At 28.4% G+C, this 21,617-nt stretch overlaps 1 protein-coding gene across 1 annotated transcript; it reads right to left on the bottom strand.

The window, feature by feature from the left end:
• Positions 1-5,666: 5,666 nt before the first annotated feature.
• On the bottom strand, positions 5,667-11,160 carry LOC111690815 (protein takeout). Its single transcript, XM_023453385.2, has 5 exons — positions 10,975-11,160; positions 7,705-7,792; positions 7,126-7,363; positions 6,248-6,381; positions 5,667-6,183 (listed from the first exon to the last, which is right to left on the bottom strand). Exons 2-5 carry the CDS (start codon positions 7,766-7,768, stop codon positions 5,882-5,884), a joined length of 738 nt encoding a protein of 245 aa, XP_023309153.1. The 5' UTR covers positions 7,769-7,792; positions 10,975-11,160; the 3' UTR covers positions 5,667-5,881.
• Between the last annotated feature and the right edge of the window lie 10,457 nt (positions 11,161-21,617).

The following is a 21,617-nucleotide window of genomic DNA, read 5'->3' as shown; positions in this document are numbered from 1 at the left end:
TATTAGGTTTGTTTTAGTTTAATGGCAATTTTCATTAATTTATTATGTCCCTTAAAGAATTTTATTTTAGTTTTTCAATGTCTGCTTGTATTAAATAATATTATTTATAATTTTCTTTATTTGTAAATTTATATTAAACAAAATTGTGTTATTTTGCTTAATTTTTGCTTAATAAAATGCACACACATCTCTTTTGTTGTAAAAAAACTCTTGCTAAACAAATTGTTGTTTATAGTTTTTTTTTTAATTTTGAGGAATATTGTAATAATAATAGCTGTGTTTTTTACAAAATTTATATTATTCAGTACAAATTAGTTAAATATTAATAATTTTTTAATTTTGTTAAATAGTCAATTTCTTATGAATTTAGAAAGTAATTTACAAATGTCAGATATTAAATTTTTAAATTATTCCTGTTTTTTCTAAAGAAATTTTATGTTTCTAAACTATTGTTAAGTAGATATGAATTTTAGAAAAACACAGCTTATATAAATTAATAAACAAAATTCCTTAAAAGGATATAATATATGGAATATGTATTTTAATTGCTACCAGCCAAATTAAACTGATAAATGATGTTTTTTTGCTGCGGTTTTATCTTTATTATTCAAACTCTTTTAAGATGGTGCAATTTAATTATCTGAGAGCAGCTTGACTAAAAATTGACCCCGGAGAACCAAGCCACTTTTCAGATCGCTAGAATCTCTGATTTGAATGCACTGCATTCATCAGCGAGCCTGAAGGCCCGTTTTATGTTGATATCATAACCCATGCCTATATCCATTTTAAAGCCGTCAGTGAAAACTGCACATTCACTAGATAAAAGCTAGTTATCACTAGTTGAAAATTCTATCAAAGGTGTTTTCCCGAAGTCTAGAATCATGATACCATAATCTGTAACCTGTAACTTACTTCTTGCAGAATTAAAAGCACGGACGATAGAACAGATATCTATACAATTCAAAAAGGATTTTAGACATAAAGTTGTAACAAATTGTTTATACATTTTTGGTAAAATAAAGACATAGTTTTGCGAAAATTGAAATTACTTTATGTTCGGTTTCTAATTAATAATCCCTATCAGTTCTGTTTGCATGGGGTTCTATTAATGAATATTTTTTGATTTAATTCTTATGTTTTGTTTCTAGATAAAGTGTGAGTAGTTTGAGTTGAAAATTTACTCTACAAAACGATACACTAACTCCATAAAAAATATAGTAATTGGATTTTAATAAAAAAGCGAATTCATTCAATGACATGCTTATGTCAATTTCATTGGTTTTTCACTAAAGTTTGATGAACTTCGAATATGTTATTTGTAGTGACTTTTCTACATCTCTTTCCTCACTTTTAACTGGGTTTTCATTTGTAAGAAAATATTTGGTTTATAAAAGCAAAAAATATATAATCGCATTTTTAGATGTGATTAAGATGTCGTTTGTAAAGTATGACATGAATTATTTTTTGCTGGGCTGTTATAAGCGTTAAATTAATTTTCTGAAGGGGAGGTAGGGTCAATTATGGGTCGATCCTCATAAAATTTTGGTAGACAGAATTGGTTCGTATTAAATTTATTTGTGCTACACTTGTATTTTTAAGCCATTAATGAGCGTTGCAGTCAGTTCTAAAGAGGACCTTATATGGGGATAGGGTCAATCATTGACCGATCTTCATAAAATTTTTTAGATAGATTTTTGACCTACATATTACATGGGGGGTAGGGTCAATTATCGATCCTCATAAAATTTTGCATAATGATTTTCGATCATTACTAATGTCGAATTTCATCGCTATATTCGTATTTTTAAACAAGTTATGACTGTTAAAGCTCTTATTCGAGGGGCCACTTGTATGGGGGCTATCCGAAAACGTGGACCGATATTACCCATTTTCAATACCAAACAAACCTTATCAATAGGAAATATTTATGTGAAATTTAAACCCTCTAGCTCTTTCCATTCGGACGCTATCGTGCTTTCAACAGACAGACGGACGGACAGACATGGCTAGATCGTCTTAGAATTTAATGAGGACCCAGAATATATATATACTTTTGTGGGTCTATGACCAAATATACTATGTGTTACAAATGGAATGACACAATCAATACACCCCCCAACTTTTTTGACGGTGGGTATAAAAATAAATGTGAAGTAATACCACAACACAAATTCCAAATGATGAAGTATATGTACAAAATTTCTTAAAAATATATAATTTTTCATGTACAAAGGATTTGAACAATATACGAACCGGAATTGGTAAAAAATCAGTGGTAGTAATTTGTTGAGATTTTTTTTTGGATGTATTTGGACCAACATTTTTCCAAAAATTATTTTTGCAAAGAAAAATTTTAGAATTTTGAAACCGCACTAATTCAAATTCTCATAAAATAAGGTTTGAGTGTATTTTGTTTTTGTTACATTAACAAAATACAAGTAAAATTTGTGCTCAAACTACTCGTACGTTTTCTGAAAACAACACTGTTAAGTTTTTTGGCGAGTATCAAAAAATTCAAATTGCCAGGTTATCCCAGGATGGTTCAGTGAGAGCCCTTTAATCGACCTACATATATGTATATTCATATAGGAAGTTGGGGTCCCGAATAAATTATAAATATTATATGTAGATCCGAATATCTGTACAGTATTTTTACTGGTTTAAAAGATAGATGGAATGAAAAAACAAATTTACCAAAATACAGTTTTTAACAGTTTACTTTCTAAAGGGGGTAAAGTTAACAAAGTCCCTGACACCTTATTTTTTAAAGAACCGACTATAAGCTTCAAACGTTTTTTGTATCTTTACTAGTTTAGGAGATATGAGATTAACGAATTTACCCTTAACATCCGTTATAAACGATTGTTATAAACGGTGTTTACTGTAATGTGTTTTTATATAAATTGAATAGAATATTCTTTTCAAATCTATTTCAATTGTTTTACAAAAACTAGCCAGATTTTGATATTTGTATTATTTTAAAATTAATATTTAATTATTTTACAAGTAGAATACATATATTTTCAAATAAAAATAGTAAGCTTTTAGGTTTCATTTAATTTTTTTTCAAAAATATAAATAATAAATACATATTTTTCAATGAAAGAAATACCAAAAAAATCTTTGTATAAAGTATATTTTTATCTATTGTTATTTCTAAGAAGAACACGAATACATATAAATTCTTCAAATAAAATTAATAATTTTATTTAGATTTTAAACAAATAAAATATATTATTTGTATTGGAACATAACAAACAATTAAAATTTTGGTTACTTTTGCGTTATAAAAAGTTTATATACATATTTAGCAGAAATTTTAAATACTAATTAAATGTAAAATATGTTAAAATTATGCTAAATAAACGAACTAAAAAAACACGCTGATAATTATTAAATAAAAATTATTTAAAAAAATACCATTTAGTATTTGTGTGTGTTTTATTTTATTTTTAAATATTCTTAATTTTTCCCCTTGTAACATATGTGTTTATTAAGTCTTAAGAATCAAAAAGTAATGACAATTTTTGACGTTCGCTGTTTGTTAGCGGTCCCAATTGTAATTAATTTGCAGCGAAAAACATTGATAATTTATTACATCCCAAAAGTATACTTCATTGTTTGCCTATTTACATTACACTCATCAATCTTTAAATAAGGAAATTTATTCATAACTATTAAGAAAATTTCAAAATTCTATAGAACTAATACTAAATACTTTCAGAGGGTAATTCTCCAGTCGTGATCGAAATAAAATTCTCATGATGTTACTCGATACGAAACGAATCGAGTTATTGCTTCAGTGTTGTAAAAAACTTTCATAATATATTTTACAATACTGAACGAAATGTAAACAAAACAAATAGAAATCTATAGTCGAGCATGGCCGCCCATATAATGAGTGTATTTTTAACATTTTTATTTTTAATACAGAAATATTTATGTTGAATTTTACCTTAATTTCAAAGTATTTAAGAAATTTATTAAAAAAAACAAAATTTTCAAATATAGGCTTCGTACCTGTGCCAAAAAAACATGCTTGGTCCAAATTTCATCAAATTATCTTGAAAATTGTGGCCTGTACCTTGCGCACAAGGTTTACATAGCACAAGGTTTACACAGCCAGCCGGACAGACGGACGGACATGTCTTAATCAATTAAAAAAATTATTCGATCGGTATACTTTAAGGTGGGTATTAGACCAATATTTTTGTGTGTTACAAACATCAGCACAAACGTATAATACCCTCCTCACTATAGTGGTGTAGGGTATAATAAATTAAATTAAAATATAAATATGGAGTATAATTGCAGAGAGGAATTTTTAATGCAAAATATAATATTCCAAGCGATATGTAAGTACAACATGGATGTTTGTTTAGTTATTTTTTACTTTTTTTATTTGACAGATATTGCCTGCATTGAACGGTAGTTTCAAATCAAAATTTAGGAGGACAAAATTAAAAATCTGTATTTTCTGAATTTGGATAAATACAGGGGTTTTCAAATGGACGTTTAATGAGAGAATCGCGAGAAATTCAGATATTGGATCATATTTATACCTTGCACCACTATAGTGTAACCCTCCCAAATACGATTTTAGAGCTCATTATGTTAAATGTTATTGTGTCTATACAAAAATACTTAGTTTTATACAAGTTTAAATGATACTGCAGATTTCCGTGATGATCGGGAATCATTTGACCCTAGCCCCCATACAAAGTCTCCTTCAGAAAATTACTTAAAGGTCAAAATTCACTTTTAAACACTAATATCACGATGAAATTATGCATAAATAACTTTAATGTAGACCTCAATCCCTCTATAAAAATTTGTAAGGATAGACCTATAGTTATCCTTGCCCCTTCTATTCGCCATTAAATTGCCAAGGATTTATTTTTTCATAAATAATTTTTGACTTAAAATTATTCCATTTATAATTTTTTCCCAGATTTAATAAAATGCCTATTCTTTCTCATTCGAACGATTGCTAGTTATAGAATGCCATCATAAGTAATTTCGAAACGTTTTATTCGTTATCGAATAAGAGAATCCAAAAAGTAAAAAAACTCGTACGATCGAATATAAATTCGTACGTATACGAATGTGAGTATTAGCCCCCAGAATTATAGAAAATTTTATATAGAAAAATAAAAAATAGTTACTGATCCGTCTTTGTCAATGATAACAAGTTTTTAGAGAAAACTGAATTTTATACGAATTCACACGAAAAGTTGATATACTTAATTCGGCTTCTGAATTACAAAAAAAAAAAAAAATTAATCTGTTTCCATGATACATTCATAATTCGTATTGAAAATTTACTGCCATGTTGTTTTGTAATTCATTACTAAAATACGATTTTTTACATTATTTTAACAAATTAACCCCTATATTCACAGTTCTCATACAAAAATTGTCCTAATTGGAAGAATGACTCCAATGAAAGAAAACAAACTGCCGAAAATTAAAGATGACACTTATTCAATAGGGGTTGAACAAAGAATGAGAGTGTGAATGACGAATAATTTCATTGTGTGAACTATTTATTAAATCTGTAAAAACAGAGAGAATGAAAAATAAAAACGAAATCATTTTCAATTACACATTTATTTAAAACATATAAAAAATATTAATTATTTACATTATTATTTTACAAATTATTACAATAATTTACACATAAATGATTTAATAAAGCTATAATCACATTTTTCAATTAAAACATAAATTTTGAAATTTTAAACCAAAAAGTAACTTTCCCACTGTAGCCAGAAAATAAACGTTAGCTTTTACAAGTCCACTTAAAAATTATCGCTTATTTCACCAAATACAGTTGCAATTCATACACTTTTGAGCATATAAACTGATTTTTAAAATCAACTTAAACTGGGAACAATTCATCATGGGTAAAGTTTTCTAAAATTTTACGAGCAATAGCAATAAATTTCTTTTCCAAGGCACGTTCTATGGGGCCAATTAATTCATTTGTGAAAACTTCGAAATTTTGATTGATCGTATCGTTGACTACATCACCCAAAGTTTTATCACCATTAAAGAGATTTTCCAAACGTATGCGTCCTTTACCGGTGCGAATTTTTACATCCAATGCGGAAATGGTTAAAAATTCATCATCATTGACCTTTTTGGCATCGAAAATGATTTTAACAAAAGCATAAAAATTAGCTGGAAAGGGAGGAATAAAATTAGTATTGAAAGCTTAATTACTTTTTAAGTAATTTGAACTTACTGAAATTTCCAGTAAAAGGACCATTGCCTCTTAAAGGTAACGCTAAAATTTGGCCATTTATGTCATATTGACCTTCTCCCTGAAGACGAGGTAAGTTGAGTTCAAAGTCAAAACGCATGCCATTGTTGGAAGCTCTGTGGAAAGACATTAAATTAATTACTAAACCTCTCAAGGACTTTTAATTTAAAAGTTTTACAAAAGTAAAAAACCCGAGATCAACTTATAGGCTAAATCTGGATCTGACCTTAAATTTCCTCAATCACATGTGGTATTTGAGATATCGTGTTCTGAAGTTTTAAAAACTATTTAAAAAAGAGAGCTTAATAAAGTTAAACTGACAAATACAGAACCGTTGGAGGCAATTTAAATAATGAAATAATAAAGCGGTGGGTAGGAGTACAGGAATATTAAGGAATAACCCAAAGAAAGGAAAACGAGACGTTTACACAGTGGGATCAAGTTCAAGGTAAGTTTGATGGTACGTATCCTTTATGCCTTTATGGGAACTAGATTCAATATTTTGGGATCGAAACTCGTTCTATCGAACTTAATTGCTTTAAAAATTTTAGGAATTACGTTTAGAAGACGTACTAATTAAATAGTTTCTAATAATTTTGAGGTCCAATTTAGACCTGATGGGCATGCCAAGGACGCGGCTAAGGGTTCGTTGTTTTGTAAGTTCAGTAATTAATTTTGGCACTAACTTTAAACAGATTGAATTTGGACATGAATTTAGTATAACTAGAGCCTTATCCCTAGAAAGCTTTCCACAACAGAGATTCAAAAAATAGGCTTATAACACAATAAAAATGATAAATAGAATCTAAACAAAGTCTAATATTTTCTATGGGTTCTATTACAAATTTGTTCATACGTACTTAAGTTTCTTTATTTCGAAGTTCGATGCTCCATAGATATTTAAATCTATAGCCTTGACATTAATACCCGCACTGCCACCTTCCAAAATGTTGAGATCACCTATGTAGAGAGGTTCCATGGCTGGTACATTTAATTCTTTAATACCGTCCTTGAGGTAGGGTCGCATATTGTGTACCGTATTCTTAACACATTCATTTAACTTGGGATCATTGCGCGAGCAAACTTTTATGTAATCAGCTGTTGGCAAATATTAAAAAAGTAATAAATATATAAGTGAAATTAATATATTACAAAAATATAAAGACATAAATAATTGTTATTACGAGAAAAGCTTAGTTAATAAATAATAAAATAAAGAAATTTAATTACGAAGAATTTGCATAAAGTGTGAACTCAGTTGAGGTTAGAATTTAGAGGGAAGGAAACCTTAAATTTAATAGTTAATTGAATCAACATTTTTACAAATAATATTATATTTAAAGTATACTAAGTGTGTTAAGTTAATCAATATCCGATTAAAACAGATCTTAGAAAGTGTGGAAGCAGTACAGCATTTAAAAATAAGATTCTCTACTTACGCAATGGAACTGCCTGGGTTCCAGCAATTAGTAAAATCGACAAAGCTGTTACGAGGACCTTCATTTTGATTAAGCGGTTTTTTGTAAGCTGCAAAAAAAGAAATTATTTATAAAAAAATGATAATTAAAATCACAGAAATTTAGTAGTTATAATTAAATTATTTATATTATTCATTTATCGCATTCAGTCGTATAAATTACTACTTACAATTATAAAAAGTAATCAATCGCATTTGTTTAAACATATAAAGTGTTGAATTTGTTTAATTGCAAAATTAATTTTACTACAATTATAATTAATGGTAAGACGAATAATTACTACTGTTGCAAACGTGATAATCGTGTGAAATTCTATTCACGTTTTAATTATTTTCAATGAATTCAATAAATATCTCGTTTATTTTATTTTTTTCGTTAAAAGTATATTAGGAATTCAAGAAAATGTTTTTATTGTTTTATTTTTATTGGGATTACACTGATCTTTAATTTTCAGTTGGAATTAATCGTCTTTATAAAGAATATTTATTTACTTTGTTATTTTGTAAAAGTAATAGACAAATTTTGAATGAAAAATATATTGACTTTTATTTCCTCTATAAATGTATAGCATAATAATTAAATTGTAAAATGTAAATATTTAAGATCCTAAAGAAGATATATTAATAATAATAAAATTTTGCTAGTTAAGCCGCCAATGAAAGTGTAAACAGCTGATGCAAAAAAATTTTAATAAAAATAAACATTAAAATGTTTGAATTTTTATACCCTACACCACTTTAGTGGGGAGGGTACATTGAGTTTGTGCTGATGTTTGGAACATACAAAAGTATTCATCCTATACCTTAATGTTTACCATCGGCATAGAATCGTTTTCTGAATCGTTAAAGATATGTCCATCCGGCTGGCTGGCTATACATGTAAACCTTGTGCGCAAGGTACAGGTCGCAATTTTCAAGATAATTGTATGAAATTTGAAAAGCACTATTTTTTTAGCCCAAGGACAAAGTCTATTGAAAATGAATAAAATATGCTCATTATTTCGCCTAGCCCCCATATAACCGTACCCCTCGAATAGAGCCTTTGGGCTTATAATTAAGTTAAATGTTCTATTATGTCAAAAAAGTCGGCAAAACTTAGTTTTTTTAGAACTTTTAATGACATTACCGATTTTTGTAAAGATCGGGCCTCATTTGATCCTAGCCCCCATACAAACTACATTCTACATAAATAACTTTGAAATAGACGTGAATTCCTCTACCAAAATTTAGAAGGATAGTCTCATATATACCCTACTGTCTTTTTTTGCCAAAAATAAGTAAAAATATTCCGGAATAATGTTAAAAAACAAATCAAATGCTTTATTTTTTTTTAAATAATCCCCATTTTTAACATACTGACTGGTGTAGGGTATCATATAGATTACATTTATTTTTAGATTAACTAATCTGATTATTAATTGACAGTTGATTGCCAATTCAAAAACCTGCTCTTATGATTACAACCTAAATTACAATAGTGGCAAGTTCGTTGTTCGTTGTACTTATGTTTTTAACGCATAATATAATCAGAATCACTTTCTGAGTCGATTTAGACAGTTAAGTCCGTCCGTCCGACTGGCTCCCAAGTAAACCTTGTGCACTATCTTCTTTTTCATCTTTGCGACAGGTAGCAATTTTTATATTTGATTCCACAGGTCCATGTACAAGTACTTTGCTTAAGTACTCGAACTATATAATCTCTTGTCATTGTAGCCCCGTTGAGAATTTAAGGTTATCATGAGACATGCTCAATCAAAACCCGACAAGGAAAAGACATTCACAAGTTAAGGGCTAATGGAAGAACATTAAACCCTATTGATGTTATAAGGAATGCTTATTTTTTTAGAACATGCTCATCATTTAAATACACAACCCAGTACATTAACTAACCTCCTAAAGTCCCCCCAAGCACACTACTGAGATGGCTCTCAGTATCACAGTAGATCCAGTGGACCCATGGATTTACTGTGATAAGTTGAGCATGTTTAAGATTAAACTCCAACACACTGAACCATGGAGGAAAATCGACAAATAAATTAAATATTTAGCTATTACAGTATCACTCTGTTCAGCCAAACACAACTCACTCTATCTGCCACACATAAAAAACCCCTGTAGTTTTAGCGCCATGTCCGACTATAATTTTCTACTTGTTTACGATATAGAATTGTTCCAATAAAAACAACCGTCTAACATTTTTAATCAAGTCGATTACTTTGTGATAAAATACATAGTAATGTCTAGATCGTCATAGAATTCAATAAGGATCGAAATATTTATACTTTTCTGGGTCTGAGACCAGAATAGGATTGACAAAAACAATATGGGGGATATTTTTTTAATGGTGGATATAAGTTCACATGAGAAACATATTAACACCTACTGCTTTTTTTTAAACTGCGATTTTTTTGAAAGGTATTTATAAAAATGTAAAATATCATAATGCGTTATGTATTTTGAATGTTATCAATTCTTATATCATTGTATATTATAAACATACGACGATACGACGCCGATTGTGAACTGGAAAATGATAAAACTTAAATTGTGAGTTTCATGGTCAACATAGTTATTCAAAATTAAACATAGTTATTCAAAATTAAAAAGTTGTTTATTTCAGTATTTGTTGATTTTTTAAGAATATTTAAGATATCAATGTATTAACCCAGCAAAAAAGGACTTCCAAAGAAGCAAAGAATAATATAAACTATGGCAGCACTCTAAAAGTCCTGCAAAAGTGATTATAACACAGGATCGTGATAGTTGGGGATAGTCCTTTAAATATTACTTCCACATAAGGTAAAAAAAATCATATAGTGTTACTTTTGAGGTGATGATAACTGTTATTCTTTTGAAAGTACATAGATCATACAAGTTTAGTTAAATCGCATTTTTTTTTATTAAATAATAAAATTTTGTTCAACATTTTTATATAAGTTTGTTTCAAAAGTTCGTTTTAAGTAAATTACACTTTTAAAAAGTTTCATAATTTTACGACACGATTTAAATCTTAATAATTATAGTTATGATCAAATAATTATTAGGTTCAACAAGTTAAAGATAATAATTTTCATTATTTTTGTTTTCTATTGCACTAATGGGGAATTATTTTGAAGATTTTTTGCACTTTTTTTATTTAATTAACATAATAAAAGTTTTATTCTATTTTTTATTTATTAAAAGTTTTTTTTAAATATAGTTTAATATATTATTTCATACTAAAAACACTCACTTTTCTCTAAAATTTTCTGTTTAATTTTTTTATTAATTAAGGATTTATAATTAAATATGAAATGTCAAACAAAGGATTTAGAAATAATGCCGAAAATAGTTTAACAATTTTTTTTTAATTTTTTAAATTTAGCTTAGCCAAAAACGCTCGCATTGAAATCCAAAATAAATCTAAAGAATACCGCAAACGAACTGCAACGAAAACTAACAATTCAATGCCAATTTATAGAATTTTCAAATACGCTTTACAAACAAACGCAGTCATTCAGTCACTCTGTTAAGTAGTATGTACATATGTATGTATATACATGTATATATTTGAACATTGCACACAATGTTTCACATGTCGTCTTAGAATATTAGCAGCGGCTGCACTAACAGCATCAGCAACAAACTGTAGCTGTAGCAGAGCAGTTACTTTATCGCTAGCAACATCAATATCAGCAACAATTCACATGAAGTAAGTTTTTATTTTTTAACAGAACCAACAATTCTATAGAATAATATCATCGTCTTAACAGAATTTCCAACAATTTATATATTAAAAGTATTTCTTGTCTTTGTATTTGTGTATTAAAGAAATAAATGTGATTTTTGTAAATAATTTTTTTTTATTTGTTAGAAGTTGTTTAGAACAAAAATCTGGTTGTTTGACTTACATTCTTTGTGCGAATTTTGAATTGTCCAAAAAGTAAATAACCTAAACTTCATACCACCTCGTTTGGTTTGAAAGAATTATTTGTGTTCTGTAAAAATATGTTTGCTATTTGTTACTCCTTTATTTTTTTGGTTAAAAAAAATCTGGTTAATAACTTTTTTGTTAATGCATTTTGTTTTTGAGATTTTGTTGACAACACGCAACTTTAGTTGCAAGTTTAAATCATTGAATTATGTGTGTATAAAGCTATTGTATCTTGTTAATGTCTACCCTTAAAATTTAGTACAGGCCGATTAAATTGCACGCGATTGCTTTTCCTTTCCTTTCAACTTGTTGACTGTTTTACTTTGTAATCAAAACCGCCTTAATACGATTAGATGCAGTAAGTACGTATTTACACCATTTCAGCAAATGTATTTCGAAAATCTAAAAACGACAGGATTTTGAAGCTTTCTAGTTTATCTTTAAGTAATACCATAAAAACTGCAAATTCTTTGAATCAGAATATATAATTTACACAATATAAAATTAAAGAATTTTATATAACTTGGTATTAATACCTAAATTCTTAGACATGGGAATTGTGAAGGTGTCATCTCTGTGTCGTGTTTGCTACATGTGTCAAACGCCCCAAATTCAATTCAATTTAGTAAACATTCGACGCAGTCATTCATGGTATATGAATCTTATTCATTTGACACCAGCCTATTTCCAATGCTTAGCTCTTCAGTCACTTCCCTGAGTGGTATTCCCTTCTATTCCCGCAATCATCGAGACCGAATAAAGTCCAAAACTCTCTTCTGCTAAAAGTTCCCGGTAAACTATATAAGATAGGTTTTTGGGTTCTATATAAGATAAATAATTTCAAGGAAAGTCCATTAACCTTAATATGATCTAAAGAAACAGTCGATCAAAGCCTGCTTAATAAATAAATAATATACAGCTATCGGTTTTATGACCAGAAATATGTATCTTGATGGAGGTGTAAATGTAAACATCCAGATGTTGTTGGATATTTTGAAATTGGGAAATAAGCTGTTATTAAATTAGCAAAATTCATATATCAGTAAGAGCTCTTCCGAATTAAGAAATATATATTCAAAATATAAATATAAAATTTTCAAAACAAAATTTTTTGGTAAATATTTATGTCAATTATGAACCGATCCCTAAAAAATTTGGAAGACAGCTTTCTGTTGGTTTAAAACATACATATGTCCTTATATAATTTGTGGCAGGACTATGATAGTAATGAGCATTAAAGTTATTTTCAGAAGAAGACCTATAATGGGGGGTAGAGTTAATTTTGCAACGATCCTCATAAAATTTTGAGTTATATGAGGGTAGGGTCAATTGTGAACCGATCCTTATAAAATTTAGGATCGGATTTCATAAAGATTTTTACATAGATTCTGGTCGAATTTTATAGTTACACTTAAACTTCAAATGATAAGCGGTTAAATTATATTCTGAATGGGTTCTTATATAAGATATAGGAGCATTTGCGCACCGATCCTCAAAACATTTATACGATTCGTATGAAATACTGTGTTAGTAATAGGGATGCCAAGCGGGAATTCTCGAAAATCCCGGGATTTGAAAGTACCGAAAACCGGGATTTTTAAAATTGAAATCCCGTGATTTTCGAGATATTAAACTCCCGAAGTTTAATTGTTTTTTTCGCTAAATTTATACATTATAAAATGTTATATAAGAGAATTTTAATAGTTTTTGATTAAAAAATAACCTGGATAATAAAATTTAAAAATTTCGGCCAATTTTTAAATCGAATTACATTATTTATTGAGTAAGTTTTTGAACTTAAGATGACTCTACTAACTTACAAGCTGAAATATAAAGCAAAAATAAAATGGCAATAAATAGGCATAGAAACTATCGTATATCTAAAAATAACAAGTAAGAAATTATGATTTAGTTCTCATAATAAAGCATTTGACTTGGCGAGGTACAAGCCTCCGAAAAATTTAGTGTTAAAAAACTAATTTTCTGAAATATATGGGGGCTTCCCCAAGCTACCTATTTGAGGCTATCCACATAAAATTTGGAGGATGAATTTACGGTTACATAAAATGTATTTATTGCACTAGTCTTTTTAAGCAAATTGTGGACATTAAAGTAATTTTTTGAAGGGGGGCTAGTAAGGGGGCTTGGGTCAAAAGAGGCCCAAAATCCCACACCCACTAAAGTGATGTAGGATATAAAAAGGACAATAAATAGGCATTGATACTATCGGATATGGGTATATCAGCATCTATACTGACAGTCTACCTGTTATTAAGATGGCGAGATGATAATTCTCTTATTTGGGTAAGAGGACACGATACATTACTGGAAATAATATTGCTGGTACCTTGGCAAAAGCTGGAACTACGATAGCTCTACTTGATATAGATAAATTTTGTAGTGTTTCACTAGCGACCATTAAAAAACATATATCCGATATTCAGCTCAAAACGGTTGGTCACATGAGTGGTGTATCTAGAAAGCACTGTATTAAAATAACTCCCGATTACCGGGATTTTTAAAAATCAGTCCCGATTGGCATCCCTTGTTAGTAATGTGTATCAAAACCATTTTCTAAAGACCTTCGATCCACACAGAATTTTACTATATATATTAACTTTCATGTTAATAAACTCAGTTTCCTGGGCATAATTTCTAAGAAATACCAAAAAGAGTGAGGAATGTTATATTTAGGTGGTCGCAAAAATGTTTGCAGCGATCAGGTTGTATACATTTAGTTCTGATCTCCTTAATTTTTTTTAAATCGATGTTTGCAACGCTATCTTCGGAAACAGTTTTGCTTTTATTCTTATAATTATAACTTTAATTTTAATAAATTTCATATTTCATAGAATATTTCATTCTCTATTGTACACGTTTTGATAATAAACATTCATGCATACATATTTTTGAAAAAAAAAAACTTAATGAAGGGTTTCAAAGTGCTACAACCGATGACAGTTCCTGTCTTGAAGCTTTATAATTTGACTATTTTTGTTAATCAATGAATATGAAATTTTTTTATGCGTTTTTAATGTTTGTCATAACAATGAAATTGAAAAAATAAATGTTAAAATGTTTGTAATAAAAAAGTAAATAACAATTTAAGAAAATTTTAATTTTAATTCCGCTACATTATTTGCATAAAATTGATAATGAAATTTTAAAATTAAATGACGCATTTATTTTTTTAATGAAATCTTAGAAATAATTTTGTAAAATTATATTAGAACATGCATACAATTAAACTCATACAATAAGGCTTCTTTTAACATTATTGGATAATAAAACCATTTTTTATAAAAATAAACTTACCAAAATTTTTAATTTCTTAATATGTATGTGTATTATACAATTATTATTAGTATTATAAAATAAATAAAATACTACAAATTATAAATCTTGTAAGAATCATTAATATATAATAGTTTGTGTTTATAATCAAAATGTAATATTTAAACTCCAAAATTTTAAAATAAAAACTATTTTAATAATTTTTTTCATCTCATCTTTTTTCATTGCGTCACAAAAACTTCATAACTCTTTTGTTTCGTTGCAAAATGACGTGCACTTAATAATTGTTTATCCAGATAAGAAAAAAAAAGAAAATGTTTTACGTATATTTAATAAGTCTTAAATACCTATATGCAGTTTTCAACTTGCATGTGTATTCAAATTTTTTCTTTTTAATTTGTAATTAGGTACTAAATCCATAATTTACTTAAAACTTCGATGACACACATATTTAATATATATAAATATATGTATTTATTTTGGTGGCTATAAATAACTCCAAGGGGTTCGATAGTGTGAGACACTTTTATCAAAACTAATTACTTTTGGTGTCGGTAAAAACTTCACTTAATTTATATTGAGCTTTCTCAGACATCGCTTTTCACAAGTTGTTAAGATGCGATCTCATTAAACGAGTTCAAGATAAATTCAGTGGTACCACAAGACCTTCTATATCAAACATCAAATTCTATATAATCTTTAGCAGATGACAGCAACATTTGACATTCTTATTAGTTCAATTGTGGACTTAGCCTATTAGAGATTAGGGTAATAAGGCAAAACATAAATTTATCGCCTAATCTAGATATAGTAACAATCTTTGAATGGGGTCGTGCTAATAGAATTGATTTCAACGGTCGTAAAACTCAATGTTGGTTCTTAACACACAAACGCAAGACAGTTCATATTGATTCATCAATATTTATGGGTGGTGTAAATATTTAGAAATAAGAAACTCTTAAACGGGAGGTCGACTCTATGCGTCTTCGCGTCAAAGCATTACGTGTTTTTCATACCTACTTCGTATTCTACGCTTCAAGTAGACTATTTTTTCCCCTACTCCCCTTTGAGCCATCTTTAAGAAAATCTTTTTTTGCTCAAAAAACGAAAAAATATTCCGAAATAAAGTTAAAAAACAAATCAAATATTTTATTTTTTAAATAATCTCCATTTTTAACATACTGGCTGATGTAGGGTATCATATGGTCGGTTACGCCCGACTATACATTTATACTTATTAAGCGTTATTTTTTGTTTTATTTTGAAAAAAACTTCGCGTTTTTTCTTATTTATTTTTATCATTAAACCCATTAATTTATGAAAATTGAAAAATATGCTTTAAAAAAGACTATAAAACGACAAATTAGCTGACATGTTTGTGCGCCGCTTGTGACGCTTATAAAAGTAGAAAGTAGATCTACTTTAAGTATTCTACGCGTCAAGGCATTCTACGCTTTTGTACTTGTAACTTTCAATATACAAATACATTGATTTTACTTTTTTACGAGAAAGCGTAGATCGCGTGGTGTGGACCTCCAGCTTTAATATTCTGAGCATGGGAATTTAGTGTGATGTGCGCTGGAAAGAAGCAATTATCTCAGATTTCTTCTTACTATCCTACCTAAAATTTAATAAAACTTTCATAACTTTGTGTAACACGCGTCTTTCATCAAGAACACATCTATATGTAGCTGACTTTTCAATGAATCGCATTACAGGAAGATTTCGTTCCTTAGTCTACTGTCTGTATGTGGAACAAACTTCTTCTAGAAGTCTTTCCTCTCAGCTTCAATGTAAGTAAGTTTATGTCGAATATTCTCAAACACTACTTCCTTTACCCTCCTTCAAATAACCTATTTTCCTAGTTCCAACAAAATGCACAGCATAAATAAAGGTCATCACCCAAATGCTAGTCCTAATAAAAAAAATTTCGACTTGTTTTGGTTCAATCTATATATATATAAAATTCTAACGTTACTGACTGACTGACTGACTGACTGATTGACTGATTCATCATCGCACAGCCTAAACGGTTAAAGCTAAAGAGCTGAAATTTGGACAGGGGGTTGGTCTCCCACCAAATAGATCCACTAAGACGGGATTTTTGGAAATTCGAATGTTTAGGGGGTAAAAAAGGGTAAAAACGGGTAAAATCGGTAACCTCATATCTCCTAAACTAGAAAAGATACAAAAATAGTTTAAAGCTTATCGTCGTTCATTTAAAAAATAAGCGGACAGGTGTCTGGTACTTTTTTCAATTTCGGCCCCTTTAGGGAATAACTGTATTTTGGTACTTTTTTGCACCCCATGTATCTTTTGAACCAGTGAACATTCAAACAATATTTTTGACTCCTTCATAACTTGACGAAAAAATAAAAATATAAATTTAGTACTTTTTGGTTATTCGGAAGTTTAAGGGGTAAAAATTTTACCTATTTTTGGTACTTTTTTCATAAAACATTGATTTTGGTTTATTATCTTATACATATAAATACGTAATAACGGACTCCCACTACGATGTTGCAACATTTTGGAATAGAATTTTTATTTCGTTAATGGGTAGAAAAAAGTACCAAAAGGGGTAAAAACTGGAAATTTGATTTTATTCAAACACAATGATCCAATTTAGATAAAATTTTTAGATTTAGAAACACTAAATATGCTAATGAGGTGTTATTTGGAAACCCGGTACCAAGTGATATTTTTGGTACTTTTTCATTCTCCATCTGGTAGTTTTTGAGTTTTCTTTGATATTGAAATCGAAACATGAAATTAATAATAAAGAGACTTTTCAGTACTTTTTCGTTCTACACAGGTATTTTTTGAGTTTTCTTTAAAATTAAACCTAGAAGCATGAAATTAAGCATGTAGAGCCCGGAGTAAGTAAGAATCTAAAAAAAAGGGGACTTTTTGGTACTTTTTCGTACTTCGACTGGTACTTTTTGAATTTTCTATAATATTGAACCTAGAAACATGAAATTAAGCATGTAGAGCACGTAGTAAATGAGAATCTATAAAAGCGGACTTTTTGGTACTTTTTCGTTCTACAAAAGGTACTTTTTGAGTTTTCTATAAAATTTAATCAGAAAAATGAAATTAAGCATGTAGAGCCCGGAGTAAATGGGAATCTATAAAAGGGGACTTTTTGGCACTTTTTCGTTCTTCAAAAGGTACTTTTTGAATTTCCTATAATATTGAACCTAGAAACATGAAATTAAGTATGTAGAGCCCGGAGTAAATGAGAATCTATAAAAGGGGACTTTTTGGTACTTTTTCGTTCTTCAAAAGGTACTTTTTGAATTTCCTATAATATTGAACCTAGAAAAATGAAATTAAGTATGTAGAGGATGGATTAAGTGAGAACCTATAAAAGGGGACTTTTGGTACTTTTTCGTTCTTCAAAAGGTACTTTTTGGATTTTTGTATAATATTGAACCTAGAAACATGAAATTAAGCATGTAGAGCCCGGAGTAAATGAGAATCTATAAAAGAAGACTTTTTGGTACTGTTTCGTTTTACAAAAGGTACTTTTTGAGTTTTCTATAAAATTTAACCTAGAAACATGAAATTAAGTATGTAGAGCCCGGAGTAAATGAGAATCTATAAAATAATAAATAAAAGGGGACTTTTCGTTCTTCAAAAGGTACTTTTTGGATTTTTGTATAATATTGAACCTAGAAACGTGAAATTAAGCACGTAGAGCCCGGATTAAGTGAGGACCTATAAAATGGGACTTTTTGGTACTTTTCCGTTCTTTAAAAGGTGCATTTTGAATTTTCAATAATATTGAACCTAGAAACATGAAATTAAGCGTTTAGAGCCTATTTTTAAGTAAGAACCTATAAAAGGGCACTTTTTGGTACTTTTTCGTTCTTTAAAAGGTAATTTTTGTGTTTTTTTATAATATTGATCCTAGAAACATGAAATTAAGCATGTGGAGTCCGGAGTTAATTAGAATCTATAAAAGCAATCAGGGACTTGAGTGAATGAAAATTTAAACTGGAATATTTTTGAATTTTCTATAATATTGAACTTAGGAACATGAAATTGAATAAAATAGGTCCTTTGGTACTTTTTCGTACTTCAGTGGTACTGGTACTTTTAGAGCTTTCTAAAATATTGAATATACAAACATAAAATTAAACACGCAGTATCCCAATTGAACGAAAATTGAAAAAGCATACTCTGGTACTTTTTTGTTCTTTTACTAATACTTTTCGAATTTTCTATAATATTGAACCTAAAAACATTAAATTGGACATGTAGCTTCCTGATTGTATAAAAATCTTTATGCGATTTTTTGGATTCTGGTTGAAAATTAAACATGCGTCATCCTGATTTAATGAAAATATATAAAAAGGCACTGTCTGGTACTTTTTCGTTCTTCAACTGTTTTTTCTAATTTTCTGTAATATTGAAACTAGAATCATAAAATCAAACTTAAAGAGTTCTCTAAAAGGGGAATTTTTGATATTGCAGATATATATACATTTACAATAATGATATTTATTTTATTCCATTACGATGAGGGTAGCGAAGCACACTGGTATAGCTAGAAAGTTTTAATAAATAATTAATAAAATTTAATTAATACTAAAGTTGTTCTATACAATTGGAAAAATTGTTTTTTTTTTTGCACGTGTATGCTATTGCAAGTGTACGATATTTTAGTTAAATAACTTTTATCTAATTTACTATTTCTACACACTTAAAAATATTTGACATCCTTCGGCAAAAAGAAAAATAAATCAAATTTATTTTACAACAAATTATTATGGTTTTGTTTTATGAATTAGGGATATTGCCCTACAAACATACATATATTAGATAAATCCACCTTTTTTTATTCAAAAAATCCAGTTAGATTTATCAACTGTATAACTACCATTTTTGCACTATTATTTTTTTCTTAAACTTAATATTAGCTTACACAATGTTTTTTTTTTGGAAATAATGATGACCAAATCGAAATTTTGAACTTCAAAAACAAAAAGTCATTAAAAACCCTCTAATCAACATTAGTAATAATTTATGACTATTTTAATTTTTACCCTCATAACTAACAAGAGCTATATAATATCTGTAAGAATCGAAGAAAACCCGAGCAACGCCGGGTACATTTAGCTAGTATAAAAATAATTGAATTAATTTGATGATCGAATAACGAATCTCTCTGGATAATCGATCATAATTATACAAAATAATTTTGAAAAAATTTATTGCCAAAGTTAAAGTTTCAATTTCTGACAAACAAGGCTAAATTACGGTAAAAAATCAAGATATATGTTTCGGGGGTAGAGTTATTTATGGGACGTTTCACATAGAATTTAGAAGTGTGATTTCGGTTAATATAAAACTTATTAATGTCAGATTCCATTTGTTTACTGACATTTTTAAGTCAATTACAAATGTTCAAATAATTTTTTAAAGGGGACCTTATATGGGGTGTGTTTTAACGACCGATCAGTATTAATAAATACTTGTAATTACACCACTGGTATTTTAAGTTATGACTGTTCCTGGATGGTAATTTTTATGGGGTCAGGTGAAATAGTAAACAGGTCTTGTCAATTTTCAATAAAATATCAAATCGGTTTTGTGTCACAGACGGAATGATGTGTTACAAACGGAATGACAAAAACAATATACCATTCATCTATTTGATGGTGGGTATAAAAATAGTTAAAAATTCTATTCATATTGATTTCAAATCGTTAGAAGAGTCACTGTGTAAACTTGTGTAATTAATTTTGTTATTAAAAGTCGTAATTTTACACCTGTTTATTATTATCTTTTCCGATATTTTATAGTTTGTGTAAATCTCGTGCTAAACAGTTCAATTGAACTTATTTAAATAATAAAATGTTTATATATTTTTTTCATTAATCTTTATTAAGTATGGTAATCGATTTAATATGAAATTGTGAAATGGGAGAAACTTCAATTGAAAAGTGTTTGTGGGAACTTCTATATACATACTTTTGTTTTTAATTATTAGGTAATAATTAAACAAAAACGTAATCACGTTGTTTAAACAATTACAAACTTAATTACTAAAATGTTGCTTTTTATGAAAAGTTAAAAGGAATAACATGCGAAATGCTTTAAAACATTAATAGACAACATATAAAACATGAATTTAATTAAAATATTGAGAATAGATATACGCCTTCTCGTCAGTCAAAAATATATTACAAAATTTTTTAAAACTTTAATTATTGATTCATTAAGATTTGAATGAATAAAAAAGTAAATTACATATATGAACAAACGGCAGAAAATTATTTTCTGTTTATGTTTTTCCGTATACTCCGATATCACATAATAAATTACTTGAAAGTCCCATATATAAAGGTAGCTATTAAGACCGTCTTCCCCATTTTTTTCTAAAACGAACACTTCAGTATATACTAATAATGTTTATTCAGAAGAGTTCGGTCTATATATTACTCGATTTTTAAAAGGATCTCTTCTTCCAATAACATTTGTAAAATTTATTCTTTCTAAAGTGAATTTCAATTTTAAGTATGTGTTTTTTTATATATCTTAACCATTTATTGAACTTAATCGTTTATAAGAACTAATTGCGAAGTAGAGTTAGATTCATAACAATGTGTATATTAAAATCTGTTTATATACCCAACTCAGCAAAAAAATAACTTCCAAAA

This window comes from Lucilia cuprina, chromosome 4, assembly GCF_022045245.1.
Source record: "Lucilia cuprina isolate Lc7/37 chromosome 4, ASM2204524v1, whole genome shotgun sequence".
Taxonomy (NCBI): domain Eukaryota; kingdom Metazoa; phylum Arthropoda; class Insecta; order Diptera; family Calliphoridae; genus Lucilia; species Lucilia cuprina.
The sequence above is the reverse complement of the archived record's forward strand: the minus strand, read 5'-3'. Positions and strand labels throughout refer to the sequence as shown.